Source organism: Oncorhynchus keta, chromosome 1, assembly GCF_023373465.1.
Source record: "Oncorhynchus keta strain PuntledgeMale-10-30-2019 chromosome 1, Oket_V2, whole genome shotgun sequence".
NCBI lineage: Eukaryota > Metazoa > Chordata > Actinopteri > Salmoniformes > Salmonidae > Oncorhynchus > Oncorhynchus keta.
This window is the reverse complement of record NC_068421.1, coordinates 60,100,964-60,118,809: the sequence shown is the minus strand read 5'-3', so window position 1 is coordinate 60,118,809 and position 17,846 is coordinate 60,100,964. Positions and strand designations below refer to the sequence as shown.

General features: G+C 45.6%; 1 protein-coding gene across 1 annotated transcript in view; it reads right to left on the bottom strand.

The window, feature by feature from the left end:
• Positions 1-1,571: 1,571 nt before the first annotated feature.
• Positions 1,572-17,846, bottom strand: part of LOC118358805 (protein unc-13 homolog A-like) — a 76,297-nt gene continuing 60,022 nt past the window's right edge. The window contains 8 exon segments of the mRNA XM_052529706.1: positions 1,572-1,755; positions 1,799-4,337; positions 4,647-4,806; positions 4,936-5,028; positions 10,235-10,382; positions 12,683-12,763; positions 12,847-12,903; positions 14,032-14,061. Coding sequence (XP_052385666.1) covers positions 4,049-4,337; positions 4,647-4,806; positions 4,936-5,028; positions 10,235-10,382; positions 12,683-12,763; positions 12,847-12,903; positions 14,032-14,061 — 858 coding nt within the window. The 3' untranslated portion in view covers positions 1,572-1,755; positions 1,799-4,048.

The window sequence follows — 17,846 nt, the reverse complement described above, 5'->3', positions numbered from 1 at the left end:
GGGGAGGCAGTGTAGTGGGCTGTGGAGGGGAGAGAGGGGAGGTAGTGTAGTGGGCTGTGGAGGGGAGGCAGTGTAGTGGGCTTTAGAGGGGAGGGAGTGGGGATGAGATGAGAGACCTGTCATTCCATTGACAGTCTTAATATAATCCAGTTTTGACATCACAGGAATACATACGATCCTATCCTGCAGGCTCAACCTCCAGGAACTTTAATCAATGATAAAGGGGTGAAAGTTGGGACCTTTGGTCCTGGAATGGCACTAGATACAGTATGGTTACAGTCTGGATACCATGCATGCACTATGAGCTACAACACCACCAATACCCTGTAGGTACCCTGTGCTTACTACCCTTCCCTGTGTTTACTACCCTTCCCTGTGTTTACTGCCCTTACCTGTGTTTACTACCCTGTGCTTACTACTCTTCCCTGTGCTTACTACCCTTCCCTGTGCTTACTACCCTTCCCTGTGTTTACTGCCCTTACCTGTGCTTACTACCCTTACCTGTGTTTACTACCCTTCCCTGTGTTTACTGCCCTTACCTGTGTTTACTACCCTGTGCTTACTACTCTTCCCTGTGCTTACTACCCTTCCCTGTGCTTACTACCCTTCCCTGTGTTTACTACCCTTCCCTGTGTTTACTGCCCTTACCTGTGCTTACTACCCTTACCTGTGTTTACGACCCTTCCCTGTGCTTACTGCCCTTCCCTGTGCTTACTACCCTTCCCTGTGCTTACTACCCTTCCCTGTGCTTACTACCCTTCCCTGTGTTTACTGCCCTTACCTGTGTTTACTACCCTGTGCTTACTACCCTTCCCTGTGCTTACTACCCTTCCCTGTGCTTACTACCCTGTGCTTCCTACCCTTCCCTGTGCTTACTACCCTTCCCTGTGCTTACTACCCTTCCCTGTGCTTACTGCCCTTCCCTGTGCTTACTACCCTTCCCTGTGCTTACTACCCTTCCCTGTGCTTACTACCTTTCCCTGTGCATACTACCCTTACCTGTGTTTACGACCCTTCCCTGTGCTTACTACCCTTCCCTGTGCTTACTACCCTTACCTGTGTTTAAGACCCTTCCCTGTGCTTACTACCCTTCCCTGTGCTTACTGCCCTTCCCTGTGCTTACTGCCCTTCCCTGTGCTTACTACCCTTCCCTGTGCTTACTACCCTTCCCTGTGCTTACTACCTTTCCCTGTGCATACTACCCTTACCTGTGTTTACGACCCTTCCCTGTGCTTACTACCCTTCCCTGTGCTTACTACCCTTACCTGTGTTTAAGACCCTTCCCTGTGCTTACTACCCTTCCCTGTGCTTACTACAGTTCCATGTGCTTACTACCCTTCCCTGTGCTTACTACCCTTCCCTGTGCTTACTATGTGCTTACCCCTTCCCTTCCCCTTCCCTGTGCTTACTACAGTTCCATGTGCTTACTACCCTTCCCTGTGCTTACTACCTTTCCCTGTGCTTACTACCCTTCCCTGTGCTTACTACCCTTCCCTGTGTTTACTACCCTTCCCTGTGCATACTACCCTTCCCTGTGCTTACTACCCTTCCCTGTGCTTACTACCCTTCCATGTGCTTACTACCCTTCCCTGTGCTTACTACCCTTCCCTGTGCTTACTACCCTTCCCTGTGCTTACTACCCTTCCCTGTGCTTACTACCCTTACCTGTGTTTACGACCCTTCCCTGTGCTTACTGCCCTTCCCTGTGCTTACTACCCTTCCCTGTGCTTACTACCCTTCCCTGTGCTTACTACCCTTCCCTGTGCTTACTACCTTTCCCTGTGCATACTACCCTTACCTGTGCTTACTACCCTTCCCTGTGCTTACTACCCTTCCCTGTGCTTACTACCCTTCCCTGTGCTTACTACAGTTCCATGTGCTTACTACCCTTCCCTGTGCTTACTACCTTTCCCTGTGCTTACTACCCTTCCCTGTGCTTACTACCCTTCCCTGTGCATACTACCCTTCCCTGTGCTTACTACCCTTCCCTGTGCTTACTACCCTTCCCTGTGCTTACTACCCTTCCCTGTGCTTACTACCCTTTGCATGCTTTCTATGTGCTTCTTCTAAATGTGAGAGCCATGGATGTTATGAGATTTCCCCCCACATAGCTATCTCAGTCACATATCTATGGCAAGTTTCACCATTGAAGAGGGCAGGCAGGAGCAGTTCCGTACTACAGCCCTTGTGGACAGACCCTGTGTGCTCAGAACCAGGACCAGACAGCCTGGCCAGGTAAAAGGTTATAGGTCATGTGTGCTTCCCCCAGCAGAGGGGAAGAAAGACAAAAAAAAGAGACCGTGGGGGTCACCCGTGGCCTGACATCTTCATTTGACAAGAGGTTGCTATGGCAACACAAGCGGTAAGAAATGTCTCAGTGTTTTGTCTCTAACTGCTCTCTTCCACGCTGACACATGTTGATCAGAGAGGTTAAAGGAGAGGAGGTGGCTGTTTTCCAAGGCAAACTAATGGAGCTCTGTTTATACTCTGTACTGTACAGCCCACTAAATGTTTCTGATCAAACAAGCAATAAACCTTCACCCAAGTAAAAGACACTTAGGAAATTCTCAAAGAATCTAAATATACTATAGACTATGTGTTCTTCCACTATGTGTTCTATGTTCTTGATGGCTTTCTGTGATTTACACATTTACACAAACAGGCAACACCGGTGTCTACACAAGGTCAACATTGTAACAATATAACACAAACAGTATACAGACGTACTATCTTAATTTGATCACTCTGTTGTCGCAGAATTTCTTTCCGGCGCTGCAGCAAATGCAAATTGTAATATATTCAAGGATTAAAAATGCTTCTAATGTTTGTCATTTCCACTTTAAAATGTCAAACTTGAATTATCCTAACTAAACATTTAGAAACCCCTACAAAAATGTCCATTAATTATAATCCACATAGTAATTCACATTTCCTGAGAAACGGTTCAAATTAAGATAGCACACCTGTATACACACACATTCATCTCCTTCTCTTGAACATACACCCATACACGTGCTGATGAACCACAGAGCTCCGAGGCTTGTCTTCATCAGGTTGCTCTCACTATGTACTGAAGACAGACAACAGGTTTGACAGGACAAGGCATTAGAGGGTTTCAGGCAGCAGGCTCTGTAACAGGGTAGACAAACAGACAGACAGGGACACTCTCTTCCAAGTGCAACGTCTTCATATAGTCTTTAAATATACCATAAATTCACTGATAATATCTCAAATGAATACGTAGAAACATTTACATTTCTAATTTGTCCAGCCTGCTCTGCTATAGATACTCCATGTCGGAATGAGAGAAGATCCAGAATTCAGCCTATGGTGGACAACCCATGGAAATATTATCATAAACCAGTGTGTGTAAACCTGACTCTTTGGAATGTGTGAGGCCTAAAAGCCTGATGGTCTGCTGTTCACAGTTGGTCCTGTTGACTTGTGCTTGGGGCTTGACTTGGCATAACATCATGGATTGATCCATTGGCATTAGTCTAGACAAAGGAAGGGATCGTGGAGTTAATGTAATAGAAGATACGTCAAGACTTTCAAGGCTACAAGAACTTCATCTCCCGGAGCTTTTAGATACCGCTGCATGAAACTAGTCGAGATTGGCAGATTCTAGTTCAAATGTGTGATTGGAGAGCCTAGGCATGGCCTATGCTATGGGAAATAGAGAGAGGGAGAGAACAAGGGTACTCTATATACTCTATGACTTAAACTCTCTGTGTGTGTATGGATGTGTTGTAGAATGGTGGTCAGTGTTGTGGGGTTTGCTGTGTTTACGATTATATCTATGCATTTTTACAAGATAATTAATCATATTCGTAATAAAGACATCGGTGCTTTCAAGACAATCAGGGCAATGCCTGTAGATGGTATTACGTCTTCTTCAATGAGATGTATGTACAGTACTGTAGTAAAGAACTGTTTCTCTGTGCTTGTCCAACACTACAACATCAGGGCAGTGGTTTGGCTTGCAGTCAGTCTGCAGAAGGACTTCCTAGCTTGTAGGTGGTGCTGATCGAATAAAGACTTTGCCCGCTCAGCCTCGGCCTTCCTCGGGAGAACGCTGGTCTGACTTGAGCTTGACGAACTCCTTTGCCACGTCGTCGTTGTTGCGCTGGGACAGGATTCGGAGGACAGTGAGGCCCGTCTCGTCCATGTGCACACGTTTCCCCAGGGGGAGCCAGCACGCCACGCTGCCCCTAGAGGACATGTCCTTCAACTGCATCACGGCCATGCCCACCGTACGGTCCTCCCGGGCGAAGCAGTAGTCCTTCACACACACCTGCAGCTCGTAACACTCTGTGCCCACCTCGTTACTGAGGGTGCTGCAGGGAGACGAGACAGAGACACACCATTCAAATCAATGCATCTACACTGATCCACCACTCGCATAAGGGAGGTGGTCTTCTTTAGTTCGCCAGGAGAGTGGGTTTTATTTCCAGGACCACCCATACGCATGATAAACGCATATAGGTGGTCTGCTAAATACAATATAATAATCATAATCATAATAACTGTAAATAAATGAAAAACTGACAAGATTCCCTATCCATATTCAACATGACAACTTCCACTACGGCGCCACCACAATCGGCAGACGCTTTGTACCACTGAGGCCAGACTGTAGTACTCACTATGTAAACGTTTCGTTGTATTTGGGGGCGTAGCTGTTGTTCTTGGACTTGGTGGCGTACTTCCTCTTCTTGTCAGCCAGGTGAGGACCGATGATGTAGATCTCCACGAAGGGACGGAACACCCCCGTGGTCTGCCACCTCAGGTCATTGGCTGCCACCACTGAGACAGAGAGGGAAGAAGAAAGGGGGGGGGGGCATTTATTAACAATGTTTTAACACACCGTCCGTAGACATTTTCTGTGTCTGTGGACGGTGTGTTACAACCTCTATTTAGACAGTGAACGCTGACCTTTAACGGTGACCTTGTGCTCTCCAGTGTTGGGGTGGGTGAAGATCTCCACGTGGATAGACACCTCTCCCACGGCGTCGTCCACTCCAGAGCCTGGCACAACAGGGGGGGGCACAAGTCACTCCTCTTATCTCCTTTACTGCTACTGCAGACAGGCCAACACTATAGCCAGAATACTTTCCCTTCAGCTCATACTCCCTCAATGAAATTACAATACAGCCATTATAGGCTGTATGCTGAAGTATGGCAGATGTAATTGTGTCTGAGAGTTGTAAAACAAACAACATACACTACGTGACCAAAAGTATGTGGACACCATCATTAATATGGAGTTGGCCCCTCCTTTGCTGCTATAACAGCCTCCACTCTTCTGGGAAGGCTTTCCACTAGATGTTGGAACATTTCTGCGGGGACAAGCTTCCATTCAGCCACAAGAGCATTAGGGAGGTTGGGCACTGATGTTGGGCGATTAGCCTTGGTTCGCAGTCGGTGTTCAATTCATCCCAAAGGTGTTTCGATGGGGTTGAGGTCAGGGCTCTGTGCAGGCCAGTCAAGTTCTTCCACACTGATCTTGACAAACAATTTCTGTATGGACCTCACTTTGTGCATGGGGGAATTGTCATGCTGAACAGGAAAGGTCCTTTCCCAAACTGCTGCCGCAAAGTTAGAAGCACAGAATCATCTATGCTATAGCGATAAAATGTCCCTTCACTGGAACTAAGGGGCTTAGCCCGAATCATGAAAAACAGCCCCAGACAATTATTCCTCCTCCACCAAACTTTACACTTGGCACTATGCATTGGGGCAGGTAGCGTTCTCCTGGCATCTGCCAAACCCAGATTCGTCCGTCGGACTACCAGATGGTGAAGTGTGATTCATCACTCCAGAGAATGCATTTCCACTGCTCCAGAGTCCAATGGCGGTGAGCTTTACACCACTCCAGCCAAGGCATTGAGCATGGTGATCTTAGGATTGTGTGCGGCTGCTCGGCCATGGAAACCCATTTCATGAAGCTGCCGACGAACAGTTATTGTGCTGGCGTTGCTTCCCAAGACAGTTTGGAACTCGGTAATGAGTGTTGCAACCGAGGACAAACAATTTTTACGCGCTACGCACTTCAGCGCTCGGCGGTCCCATTCTATGAGCTTGTGTGGCCTACCACTTCGCAGCTGAGCTGTTCTTGCTCCTAGACTTTTCCACTTCACAATAACAGCACTTACAGTTGACAGGGGCAGACATTTGACAAACTGACTTGTTGGAAAGGTGGCATCCTATGACGGTGCCACGTTGAAAGTCAATGAGATCTTCAGTAAGACCATTCTACAGCCAATGTTTGTCTGTGGAGATTGTGTGTTCGATTTCATACACCTGTCAGAAACGGGTGCGGCTGAAATAGCCAAATCCACAAATTTGAAAGGGTGTCCACATACTTTTGTATATATAGTGTATAGGAGGGTTTGAGAAATGCCTCTGGTGCTGAAGTGGGCCCGTATGAGACAATCATGCAGCTAGGAGTGGTTTTGGGTTGTAAATTTCACTCAAGAATTCCAGGCAAAATAAATACGAGAACCATCTGATGATATTTCAAGATCTTAGGATGATCTTATGTAGCCACTCATAGCTGTTCTGTGACTTTGCCTGCCCGGGCCCGGGGGGTAGGAGCCTGTCAGTCAGGATGCAGGGGGGGGTGACAGTGGGATAGAGGAGACTGGAGGTAAGAGAGGAGAGGGTTATCTTGGTCCTCCTCTACTGCTGCTGGGCAGAGCAGGCAAGTAACATGCTGAGATGGATCCAGTCAGACGGAGAGACCCATTCCTAGCTAAACCCTTTACCCAGAGCAAGCATGGCGACTAGAGGGACCTTGCGGTGAGAGCAGCCCATCGGCCCCAGCCCAGTCACAACTTATCCTGAGGCAGGGTGCACACATGCCTACTGAGGGCTTGTTAACTTGTGACTTCTGGTGGGATTATGCCCAGAAAGCCAACAGGATTTGAGCTGCACACGACCATGGTATGTGTATATCCCGCCACACAACACAGGATAACTCATCCTAGGGCCTGGGTTTGGGGTCATGGCCTGGGGGTCCTTCGATCCATGCTGCTAGGACAGGGGGGCGGGGGGGTTAGGGAGATACATGCAGGGCCCTGTAGAGGGCTCCCAGTCAGTTACGGACAGCTTGTCTGGTAGGGAAGAGGGGTGATGGGGAGCGGGTAGGTTGATTGACTTTCTTTGCCTAAAATGTGATCTCAGTTTGTAATAATTTACGTCTCTGTATGTTTTAATCAGTGGTGACTGAAAGCAGCCTGAGTGTCAGTGAGTGACAGGCTAGTGAAGCCAGTCTTCTATAGGAGGAAGGTAACAGAGTTCTGGCAGCTCTGTCTGTTTCTCTCCAGGGGCATGATGTGACTGTCAGTCCTCCAGTCTCTCAGAGAATGCAGCACTCAGCCATCTGGCCTCCCTTTCTGTTGAGGCTCACAGAAACAGGCTAAAGATACACTCTTCTTTGTGGAATAAGAGCTAAACTGGCTATAATTAAAAGTCTGCACGATACAGCATGAATGAATACATAATACAGTAGGTATGAAGCCTGGCACCTCATCAAGGCTAAAAGTTCCCCTTTTGGAAAACGTCCTGCATTATCATAAATTATAGAGGGCGAGCCGTGTGTGTGTATGTTTGTGTGGAGAGACTATTCCTTCCTCTTCTACTGCTGTAATCAACCTAATATCTCAAATCTCATTATTTGACCATAACGCACATCCTCCACTACTCAGCCTACATCCGGCAGCTGACAGGAACTAGTACAATAATGGCATATTACAGAGTATTTCAGTGAGCTTCTGACGTAGACATGTGAGTCACCGTGAGTGATTCTAAGTCATTCTGGTGAAGAGAGCTTGAACAAGTGTGACTTCCTGTGAGAGCAGCGGAAAACAAGAGGAAAGCAGATATTGTCTGTAGCCGAGGTTATGCTCTACATGTACCTGTGACTCCTGGGCTCCCTGGTGTGTGTGTGTGTGTGTGTGTGTGTGTGTGTACAGTCAGTGGGGGGCTAAGTTTAGCAGTTTAGTGACTAAACCCCTGAAGAGGAGACATGGAGTCAGCTCCCTCAGCTCTGATGCATACTGACAGAGAGCACATCACCTGATTCCAGGGACCACTGCTGATTGGACGATTTGGTGTTACGCCCAGATGGAGGAGGGAACTTTCACCTCCTGTCACTGCTGGAGGGGCGACTGGCCACTCTGTACCATTGAGGGACGGTGGAGTGTGTGTGTGTGTGTTTAGATAAGGGTATGGTATGGGAGGGTGCCGACAAGGACAGGGAGCCCTTCCAGACAAACTGAGCCACACTTCATCATCATCATCATCATCATCATCATCATCATCATCATCATCATCATCATTCAGGAAGGAAGATAGATAGAGATCACTCTCTCTCTCTCTCTCTCTCTCTCTCTCTCTCTCTCTCTCTCTCTCTCTCTCTCTCTCTCTCTCTCTCTCTCTCTCTCTCTCTCTCTCTCTCTCTCTCTCTCTCTCTCTCTCTCTCTCTCTCTCTCTCTCTCTCTCTCTCTCTCTCTCTCTCTCTCTCATGACTGCCTCACAGTCTTATAACGTGGTTCCCTTTGTATGATGGCTACCATGCCTTAGTAGTTTCTGGTCATACATATCGGGTATGTATATGTAGTACATACATCATATGTGTGTACTGTATGTCATCATATGCATGCACGTGTTGGGATGTTTGTGCATGCTATTGGGCTGTCAGTGTGTGTTTGTGTGTGGAGATGAGGTTAAGGTTGAGCAGGCAGGAGGGTAGTCTGAGGATGCGTATGTAAATGGAGTTCTGGGTTCTTGGCGGCCTGGTGTTTCAGACCCTTAGTGTCCACATACCCTTCTCTGGGTACACATCCTCACTAGCCGTGAACCTCACCCCCTTCCCGCCGAAAACTAGCGGACAGAGAGGGACGAGGAGGAGGAAGAAGGTCAGAGGAAATAGAAGAGACATGGAGAATTATAAAGAGTGCAGAGATAGAGTCAGAGAGTCAAAAAGGGAAGTCAAATAGATTCAGACGTAGAACTGATGTTGTCCTTGATTAATATACTGTTATCAGTGACATCTACGGAAGTTACATCATTAACCATCCAACGTAACTCGATGCCGTCTATGGTGTTCTTCATTCAAGCCACACACACAGCTTCCTTCCCACTGTGTCGTCGCTATGACGTGTGGTTTAACAGTCTCCAAAAGCACCAAAGTTATTTGTTCTAATTACATTTCAAATGATCATTCATTAAGTGGGGTATCCAGCCAAGGGCGTTCAGAGACAAAGTGTGTCAGTGTGTCCACCGCGTAACACACCATCACTGTTATATCATGATTGAGTGATGAGGAAAAGGGAGGACAGGAGAATCTCTCATTCATTTCTCATCTGAAAACACCTGTCCGGTCACATTACGCGTTTCTCTTTCTGCCCCCAGAGAGCCTGACTGGAGACTTGACTGTTTCATACCGCGAAGAGAGGAAGCACTCCTCCAAAGTGTTTGGTTCTGCTCTATAAAACCACGGACATATTGAACAGGAAATAAAAACAATGGGTGTCTGGGCAACCCTGGAGTAAACACAACACGGGGATATGTTAGAGAACGTCTCTGGTGCATACCAGTACAAAAGGATACAGTTTCATGGCATCATACTACAATCAATAACTGGCCATATTACACACATCAATGTCCATAAAGATACACAGACTGTACAGAGGGAGGTAGAGGAGAGAGGGAGGTAGAGGAGAGAGGGAGGTAGAGGAGAGAGGGAGGTAGAGGAGAGGTAGAGGAGAGAGGGAGGTAGAGGAGAGAGGGAGGTAGAGGAGAGAGGGAGGTAGAGGAGAGAGGGAGGTAGAGGAGAGAGGGAGTTAAAGGAGAGAGGGAGGTAAAGGAGGAGGGAGGTAGGGGAGGTAGAGGAGAGAGGGAGGTAGAGGAGAGAGGGAGGTAGAGGAGAGGTAGAGGAGAGAGGGAGGTAGAGGAGAGAGGGAGGTAGAGGAGAGAGGGAGGTAGAGGAGAGAGGGAGGTAGAGGAGAGAGGGAGGTAGAGGAGAGAGGGAGGTAGAGGAGAGAGGGAGGTAGAGGAGAGAGGGAGTTAAAGGAGAGAGGGAGGTAGAGGAGAGGTAGAGGAGAGAGGGAGGTAGAGGAGAGAGGGAGGTAGAGGAGAGAGGGAGAAAGTAAAGAAAGGGAAGACTTGAGAGTGAGAAAAATAGAGAGAGAGAAACTGGGGGAAGAGATGGGGTGGAGAGGCACCCTACCTTGTGCGTTCTGAGATGAAACAAAGGTCTTGATGAGTTTGTCTGTGGCCTGGGTGTAGAGGGACAGGGCGTAGTGTAGAGACAACAGGTCAGGACTCTTCTCCAGGAAGGTCTTTTTCAGACCCACCCCTCCAGCATGGAAGTATTGCTACAGTAAGGCAGAGAGAGGACAGAGTCAGACTATAGCTGTTTCCAAACTAGGCTGAAGCGTGATGAGTATGCACACAAGACCCACACCCGTATGTCACTGAAATAAACTACATGCAGACCAGTGGGGGTCAGTGTCGTTTATGATGAGGGAGGATTCTTTTTTTTCATGAGCATGGCCTTAGTTCTATTACCACATGTTGGATGACTGTCATTCATATTCCATTCACCCAGTTCAATGTAACATAAATAGGCTACTACATGATACTCAAATTTTCCCTATACCCATCATGAGGTCGCTACAACCAATCCTATGAATGAACGTTTACAATGTAGGTGCACACAGGTCAATAGAAAATGTTTAGGTTACAGACAGTGACACATGGAAAGACAGTTACACATTCTATACTGCCTTGCACTCTTGCCTGCATCTAGCTGATCTAGGATGTAATCAATAGTCCAACAGTTGCAAACGAGAATTTCTATTGGGAAAATTCAGGTATTTTTTATCCCCGTTTCGTTTGCTTCCGTTTAAGAAACGTTTTTCAACAGAATCGACGGAATGAATACACCCATGATCACGCATAAACACAGTTCACTTTCATAGCAGCCACGTTGTATTCATTCTAGCCTCTATGCACTATCCTCTCACCTTTACTCTTGGTTTGTGGACTTCAGCTGTATGTGACCAGGTGAAAAAACCTTTCCAAGCCAAACCATTTCATAACCGCTACACAGCTCCTACATCATTGTCCCCATATTAGCTAAAGTAATGTCCTAGTCAACATAGCAAATAGAATGAATGCATTAGTAAACCTGCTTCAATCATGCAGTAACGTTACAGTGTACAGTCAGTCAGAAGTTAGAATGATAGATCCCGTTGGCAATAAATTAATAAAACCAAAAGCTTACCTTGACTTGGAAGTGTTCCAGTGTTATGTTGGAAAGTCATAGCCAGCTAGCTAACATAGCATCCTTCTGTTTGTGCTGGGTTTTTGAGTTACTAAAAACTAGCCACCTGCATTTGCTACCTAAGTAAGTGAAACTGAAAGTGAAAAAAATGACAAAATCTCTAACTCTCTCTCTCCTTCATTTTTGAAGAAATTAATTTGTTGAAAACTGTCCAATTATTGTTTTTCTCGCTCTTTGAGTCAACTACTCGCCACATTTTATGAATTGCAGTGCAGCTGTACCGTATGTTTCAGTAGTAGATTCATTCTCTGATCCTTTGATTGGGTGGACAACATGTCAGTTCATGCTGCAAGAGCTCTGACAGGTTGAGGACGTCCTCTGGAAGTCATAATTACTGTGTAAGTCTATGGAAGGGGGTGAGAACCATGAGCCTCCTAAGTTTTGTATTGAAGTCAATGTACCCAGAGGAGGACGGAAGCTAGCTGTCCTCCGACTACACCATGGTGATACCCTACAGACTGCTGTTGAGGCTACTGTAGACCTTCAATGCAAAACAGTGTGTTTTAATCAATGATGTGGTCATGTGAATATATTTAGTATAGTTTTATTTAAAAAGGATAACTTTGTTTTCCAATTTTTATTTTGATCATATTCACTGAGGAGAATGGTCCTCCCCTTCCTCCTCTGAGGAGCCTCCACTGATGTATACCCATTTCAGACATTATACAGACATTCCATCCGTACTTCTTAGTTTTTTTCTGGGATAATGACACATTGATAATAATATAATAATAATAATAATATATGCCATTTAGCTGACGCTTTTATCCAAAGCGACTTACAGTCATGTGTGCATACATTCTACGTATGGGTGGTCCCGGGAATCGAACCCACTACCCTGGCGTTACAAGCGCCATGCTCTACCAACTGAGCCACAGAAGGACCCGAGGATGCACTACTCTGGTAACACACTGTGGTTTAGTATTCTACAGCTATAGCACTCTTGGCATGAGGAAGAGCATTAGTTGCCATTTGGCTCACTGACAAGTCCTTATTCAAATGACCATTACAAATTAGCCTCATTTACCTCAGCTTAATCTGCCTTAAATCAAACGACACAGGCTACGGAGGAATTCCTCCTCACACTGTATCTTTAAAAGAGCCTTTCTAGATTAGGGTTGCTTAACTGCACTAGCCTGAGGCGTACACGTTTACTGACCTTCAACAGAAGGCCTAAAATGTGCTACTCTCTTTTTCATAATATGATGTGCATTTTAAACAGTGATCAAGTCAAAGTGTGTGTGTGAGTGTGTGTGTGTGTGTGTGGGCACACGTGCGTGCACGACTGTAGGTGAGGTCCTGGGGAGAGAGAGGGGTGTTGGGTTGTACCTTGATGGTGTCCAGAGCCAGTTCTATCACAGCACACTGCTTAGGGGACAGTGCCTTGGCCTCCTCACGACCCATGTGCTCCTGAGAAACACACACATACAGATTAACAACACAAACAAATAACTCATTATCTGAAATACAGACAGTGCCACGAGATGTGCTACCTTTATCTTGGAGAGCTGTCCCAGCTGTTTGGCAGCGTTGGAGATGAGCTGAGTGCCCTAGAGGCGAGCAGAGGTATAAACAGAGGGGGGGGGAGAGAGGGAACAGAGAATGAGGGAAGAGGGCGTTATTATCGTCACGCCACAGGGTAGCTGTCACACAGACTAACGTCACATTACAAAGGACAGATACAGTTCTGAGTCATTCATATTCACATACACACTCCAAAACTCACTTAACACATCAAAGGACTGTCAGAAATGTGATCATACTTGTCATTATCTCGCTCACGAACACGAGCACGCACGCACAACGCAAGACAATGCAGTACAGGAAGTGAAGACAGGAGCTCAGCTTATCAGACAGACAGACAGACAGACAGACAGACAGACAGACAGACAGACAGACAGACAGACAGACAGACAGACAGACAGACAGACAGACAGACAGACAGACAGACAGACAGACAGACAGACAGACAGAGACAGACAAGGTTCAACAAGCCAGAACCCTACAGCCTGCGCAGTAGCACTGTGGTGATATATCCCGTATCTATGACGACTCTGTGATACTCTGTTAGCAGAATATATCAATAAGTGCTCCACACAGTACCCATCACCATGGTTACACCTTATCTGTAAGAGAACACTCTTCAAATTAGAGCAAAAACAACAGAAAAACAGACAAAACAAACAAAAAGATCTGTACAAAGACTCAGAAGCATTATCATCCGACAAAAGGATTATAACAAGAAGGGTTCCACTCTCATCTCATAAATGTGGCTGATCAAATCATTTATGCCATTATGGCTCAATGCCAGTCTGTTGAACAACAGTAAGACTGCAGCAGGAACATGGTCATGCAGCGGGTCAACAGCAGTCCGGCCCTAAAGGCTGTTTGTTAGTGTGCTAATGTTGTGTAATGTTAACCCTCCATGTGTCCAGCACTACTTGGGTTGTGTGGAGGCTGGGAGGCAGGTAGCTCCAGATAGGTTTACAGGGGGTGGCCCACAACAGACAGGACGGTACGGTAAACCGGCAAAGAGGAACGCCGTTTTTAAAAACAAAGGTGAGAAACGATCGCTTCCACCACTTTGTTTCGAACGGAGAGGCGAGAAAACACAGAGAAAGAGACATAGAAAGGAGAGAAGACAGGACACATTGAGCTAAAGTGATTTTAGTCCTTACATCACTGTGACAAGCAAGCTTCACCCTCCCCTGTAAAGAGAGGACATTGGTTAATACTTCAGGAAGGATCCTGTCCCCACAGTCTGATTGGCTGACTGACTAATTGCGTGGACATCTCAGTAATTGTCCGTCTGATAGGCTAATTGATATGGATCAAAGCCAATCCATTCCAGCTCTCTTTTTATAAATGGGTCCGACAAGTAAAATCTACAGATCAAACTCTACAGATCAACCTAAGGTCTATTTCTGCCTTTATAATCTAACTTAAGAGTTGAGCCTACAGCTGGCCAGTCAGGTCTATATCAGTATGAGCAGTCGATCCAGCATGGTAATGAACCCATACTAGCTGCCTATAAAGGGACAGGCCACTGATGACCGACAATACAGTTGAAGTCAGAAGTTTACATACACCTTAGCCAAATACATTTAAACTCAGTTTTTCACAATTCCTGACATTTAATCCTAGTAAAAAGTCCCTGTTTTAGGTCAGTTAGGATCACCACTTTATTTTAAGAATGTGAAATGTCAGAATAATAGTAGAGAGAATGATTTCTTTCAGCTTTTATTTACTTCATCACATTCCCAGTGGGTCAGAAGTTTACATACACTCAATTAGTATTTTGTAGCATTGCCTTTAAATGGATTAACTTGGGTCAAACACTTCAGGTAGCCTTCTTCAAGCTTCCCACAATAAGTTGGGTGAATTCCTCCTGACAGAGCTGGTGTAACTGAGTCAGGTTTGTAGGCCTCCTTGCTCGCCGCACACGCTTATTCAGTTCTGGCCAAACATTTTCTATGGGTTTGAGGTCAGGGCTTTGTGATGGCCACTCCAATACCATGACTTTGTTGTCCTTAATCCATTTTGCCACAACTTTGGAAGTATGCTTAAGGTCATTGTCCATTTGAAAGACCCATTTGCAACCAAGCTTTAACTTCCTGACTGATGTCTTGAGATGTTGCTTCAATATATCCATATCATTTTCCTCCTCATGCTGCCACCTATTTTGTGAAGTGCACCAGGCCCTCCTACAGCAAAGCACCCCCACAACATGATGCTGACAGCCCCGTGCTTCACGGTTAGGATGGTGTTCTTCGGCTTGCAAGCCTCCCCCTTTTTCCTCCAAACATAACGATGACCATTATGGCCAAACAGTTCTATTTTGTTTCATCAGACCAGAGGACATTTCTCAAAAAATTACAATATTTGTCCCCATGTGCAGTTGCAAACCTTAGTCTGGCTTTTTTATGGCAGTTTTGGAGCAGTGGCTTCTTCCTTGATGAGCGGCCTTTCAGGTTATGTGGATATAGGACTCGTTTGACTGTGGATATAGATACTTTTGTTCCTGTTTCCTCCAACATCTTCTGTTGTTCTGGGACTGATTTCCACTCTACGCACCAAAGTACGTTCATCTCTAAAAGGCAGAAGGTGTCTTCTACCTGAACGGTATGACAGCTGCGTGGTCTATACTTGCATACTATTGTTTGTACAGATGAACGTGATAACTTCAGGCTTTTGGAAATTGTTCCCAAAGATGAACCATACTTGTGGAGGTCTACCGTGGATTGATGGCAGCATTCGCATGAAACTGAAAGCGCGAACCACTGCTTTTAACCAGGGCAAGGTGACCGGAAACATGACCGAATACAAACAGTGTAACTATTCCCTCCGCAAGGCAATCAAACAAGTTAAGCGTCAGTATAGAGACAAAGTAGAGTCGCAATTCAACGGCTCAGACACAAGAGGTATGTGGCAGGGTCTACAGTCAATCACGGATTACAAAAAGAAAACCATCCCCGTCGCGGACCAGGATGTCTTGCTCCCAGACAGACTAAATAACTTTTTTGCTCACTTTGAGGAAAATACAGTGCCACTGACACGGCCCTCTACCAAAACCTGCGGACTCTCCTTCACTGCAGCCGACGTTAGTAAAACATTTAAACGTGTTAACCCTCGCAAGGCTGCAGGCCCAGACGGCATCCCCAGCCGCGTCCTCAGAGCATGCGCAGACCAGCTGGCTGGTGTATTTACGGACATATTCAAGCAATCCTTATCCCAGTCTGCTGTTCCCACATGCTTCAAGAGGGCCACCATTGTTCCTGTTCCCAAGAAAGCTACAGTAGTGGAGATGGTAGTATGTTTTAAGTTCCTCGGCGTACACATCACAGACAAACTGAATTGGTCCACCCACACAGAAAGAGTTGTGAAGAAGGCGCAGCAGCGCCTCTTCAACCTCAGGAGGCTGAAGAAATTTGGCTTGTCACCAAAAGCACTCACAAACGTCTACAGATGCACAATCAAGAGCATCCTTTCGGGCTGTATCTCCGCCCACAACCGTAAGGCTCTCCAGGGGGTAGTGAGGTCTGCACAACGCATCACTGGGGGCAAACTACCTTCCCTCAAGGACACCTACACCACCCGATGTCACAGGAAGATCATAAAGATCATCAAGGACAACAACCACCCGAGCCACTGCCTCTTCACCCTGCTTCATCCAGAAGGTGAGGTCAGTACAGGTGCATCAAAGCAGGGACCGAGAGACTGAAAAACAGCGTCTATCTCAAGGCCATCAGACTGTTAAACAGCCACCACTAACATTGAGTGGCTGCTGACAACATACTGACTCAACTCCAGCCACTTTAATAATGGAAATGGATGGAAATTGATGGAAGAAAATGTATCACTAACCATTTTAAACAATGCCACTTAATATAATGTTTACATACCCTACATTACTAACCCCATATGTGTATGTATATACTGTACTCTATATCATCGACTGCATCTTTATGTAATACATGTATCACTAGCCACTTTAAATTATGCCACTTAATATAATGTTTACATACCCTACATTACTAATCCCATATGTATATGTATATACTGTACTCTATATCATCTACTGCATCTTTATGTAATACATGTATCACTAGCCACTTTAAACTATGCCACTTTGTTTACATACCCTACATTACTCATCTCATATGTATATACTGTACTCGATACCATCTCCTGCATTTTGCCTATGCCGTTCTGTACCATCACTCATTCATATATCTTTATGTACATATTCTTTATCCCTTTACACTTGTGTGTATAAGGTAGTTGTTGTGAAATTGTTAGGTTAGATTACTCATTGGTTATTGCTGCACTGTCGGAACTAGAAGCACAAGCATTTCGCTATACTCACATTAACATCTGCTAAACATGTGTATGTGACAAATACAATTTGATTTGATTTGAAGCAAAGAGACACTGAGTTTGAAGGTAGGCCTTGACATACATCCCCAGGTACACCTCCAATTGACTCAAATGATGTCAATTAGCCTATCACAAGCTTCTAAAGCCATGACATCATTTTCTGGACTTTTCCAAGCTGTTTAAAGGCACAATCAACTTAGTGTATGTGAACTTCTGACCCACTGGAATTGTGATACAGTGAATAATAAGTGAAATAATCTGTCTGTAGACAATTGTTGGAAACATTACTTGTGTCATGCGCAAAGTAGATGTCCTAACCGTCTTGCCAAAACTATAGTTTGTTAACAAGAGATTTGTGGAGTGGTTGAAAAACAAGTTTTAGTTACTCCAACCTACGTGTATGTAAACTTCTGACTTTAACTGTCCGCAGATAGAGTCCATTTACACATGTCACAATGAAAAGCTGTCTAACAGATATCTAACATTTCAAAATATAACATTTATTTATTTTAATAGTAGGAAAATGAAAAATATTCTAGAAATATAAATAAATAAAAGTAAATCAACAGAAACCTTGATTTTCCAGACCAGGTACGAAAACATTTCGGAAAAAGCT